The sequence below is a fragment of the Notothenia coriiceps genome, unplaced genomic scaffold (genome assembly GCF_000735185.1).
Source record: "Notothenia coriiceps isolate Sejong01 unplaced genomic scaffold, NC01 NC01_scaffold00008662, whole genome shotgun sequence".
In the NCBI taxonomy this organism is placed as follows: Eukaryota; Metazoa; Chordata; class Actinopteri; order Perciformes; family Nototheniidae; genus Notothenia; species Notothenia coriiceps.
Genome location: NW_011341363.1, coordinates 3587 through 5784, shown reverse-complemented (window position 1 = coordinate 5784; position 2198 = coordinate 3587). Strand labels below are relative to the sequence as shown.

The following is a 2198-nucleotide window of genomic DNA, read 5'->3' as shown; positions in this document are numbered from 1 at the left end:
GTGTGTGTGTGTGTGTGTGTGTGTGTGTGTGTGTGTGTGTGTGTGTGTGTGTGTGTGTGTGTGTGTGTGTGTGTGTGCAGACTAAAGGATGACCCGAGGAGACCTCCAGACGAATTCCTGTCACCTCTGTAACTCTTCATCGACACGTCAATCATTCACCAGTGACAAGTCATTTTCACAGACGGCCGTTGTCAATCAATCTCAAAGATTGCTTCTTGACAAGAACTGTTTGGTTCACACATTCTTTCATACACCCTCAAAACACCCACAATGCATCTGCTCGTGTCTCAACTCCCAATCTTACCTCCATCTGAGTACGTCTCTGTTCCGTATCCGTCTTGCAGCCCGTTGTTCCAGGTCCCCTCGTACTTCCCACTCGTACCTGTGCTCTCCCGCAGGCCGTAGCGTCCCTTAAAGCCATGCGTCCACTCGCCCTTGTACACCCAGCGGCCTTTATTCTCGATGCCCACGCCGTGTCTCTTGCCCTGAGCCCAGGTGCCCTGGTAGGTGTTCCCGCTGGGCCAGGTGTAGACGCCCAGCAATTCGAATCCATGGGCCCAGGAACCGCAGTACTCACCCTGGCCCTTGGGTCCTGTGCAGATCCCGTGGCCGTGCGCCTTGCCCTCCTCCCACCCTCCGCAGTATGACCCCCCATCGTCAAAGTTGAACCTGCCGCCAGTGGACATGCATGAAACAGGTCTTGGCAATTCCCCTGAAGCCTCGACAAAAAGAAAAAGAAAAAAAAAAGAAAACGTAGTGAGAAAGAAGACGGACAGGTTGGTGCTAAAAGCAATCCATGGAGCTAAATGTGGAGGTGGGTGAGGTTAGGGGTGTGGAGGAGGAGGAGAGAGTGGGAGGGAGGGGGAGACAACTCCCACAGAAATCAAGCAATGCCACCCCTTGTTTTCAGCTGGTTTGCAGAAGAGCAGGGAGAAAAGAGGTGAGCAACACAACGTGGCCCCTCACTGGGGTGTCAGGGGTCTCCCGGCTTGGTGGGAAAGGGTGATGCTGTTCACACCATCCTTTTGCTGAGCTGTTGTAGCATGGGCTAGCACTTCTCAGCTTGTCTGTGGCAGATGCAGGTGAGAGAGGAGGGGAGTGGGCCCAGAGCTGCCATTATCCTCTCTCAGCAGGAGTTAAAACCATCTCCGGCCCCCCGGCTGGCCCCTTGGCCTGCCTACACAGTCAACGACACACACGCACAACTCTTCCTCCTACTCCTCTCTGGCTTTGCGCTCAGACCCCCGCGTTCTGCTGCCTCCTACCTGATGATGCCCCCACCTCTCTTGGGTGTAGAGTCGAGAAGACTCCCCGGTGGCAACCCTTCAATCCTCTAATTCTCCGGCAAAGAAGCAAACCATCTGATCAACAGCAATGCCCAAACTTGAGCTGTGTGTTGAGGGATGAAGAAAAAGACAGTTCTTTCTTTGAGTCCGGTCCTGATGATCAGACAAAATAGAAGACCATTTAAAGTCAGGCTTAGAATCTGTAGATCACTTCAAGCTTCCCCATCCTCTTCTTATTCTCAGCCTTCACACACACAATGTGCCTGGTTGTGCATGGAAGGAACACACACACGCATAGAGAGAGGAAGAGACAGAAATCACATAAGGTAATCTGCTTGGCTGCCTTCTTTTTGTTGTCTGTCCTGTTTGTGCCGGGGAGCAGCAATGCAGTCTCCAGCCTGATGCACACACACACGATTTGTAGGCACACACACAATCTTTCTGGCAGCAAGTGCACACACACAGACAATGAAAATAAACAACTGAATTGATTAATTTATCCTCCTCTATTCCCCCTCTCTCAGTCTGTCTCTATATCTTTAATCCACTGCGTCCATAAGTGGTTTATCCTCTGCGTGGGCTGCCTTCGGGTTGCCCGCCTGATGAAATAACATCCATCTATATGATCCTGTTATGGTGTTTTCTGTCCTCTTCAGCATCTCCTGCTTGTGTCAATGTCTCCCTATGGGGTGCCGACTGACGCACAGCCTGCCTTCCTGCCTCCTGTCTTGGTCTCACAATCTCTTCTCCTCCTATAGCTGGATCTCTGTATTACTCTCTCTCTCTCTCTCCTGATCCGTGTGTGTGTGTGTGTGTGTGTATGTCTCTCTCTCAGCAAATCTGCTCGTTAAAGAGGACTATTCCAATGCAGCCAACCAACCCCCCTCCCTTCTGCTCAATAGCACGCTCCAG

At 51.8% G+C, this 2198-nt stretch overlaps 1 protein-coding gene across 1 annotated transcript; it reads right to left on the bottom strand.

Moving 5' to 3' along the window:
* Positions 1-287: 287 nt before the first annotated feature.
* On the bottom strand, positions 288-1962 carry LOC104944706 (junctophilin-3-like). The gene has a single exon (XM_010770278.1). The coding sequence runs from the start codon at positions 684-686 to the stop codon at positions 288-290; it is 399 nt and encodes a 132-aa protein (XP_010768580.1). The 5' UTR covers positions 687-1962.
* Positions 1963-2198: the final 236 nt, after the last annotated feature.

Bases quoted from the DNA above. Each gene is read 5' to 3' on its own strand.
- LOC104944706 (XM_010770278.1), bottom strand. From the start codon at position 686: ATGTCCACTGGCGGCAGGTTCAACTTTGACGATGGGGGGTCATACTGC.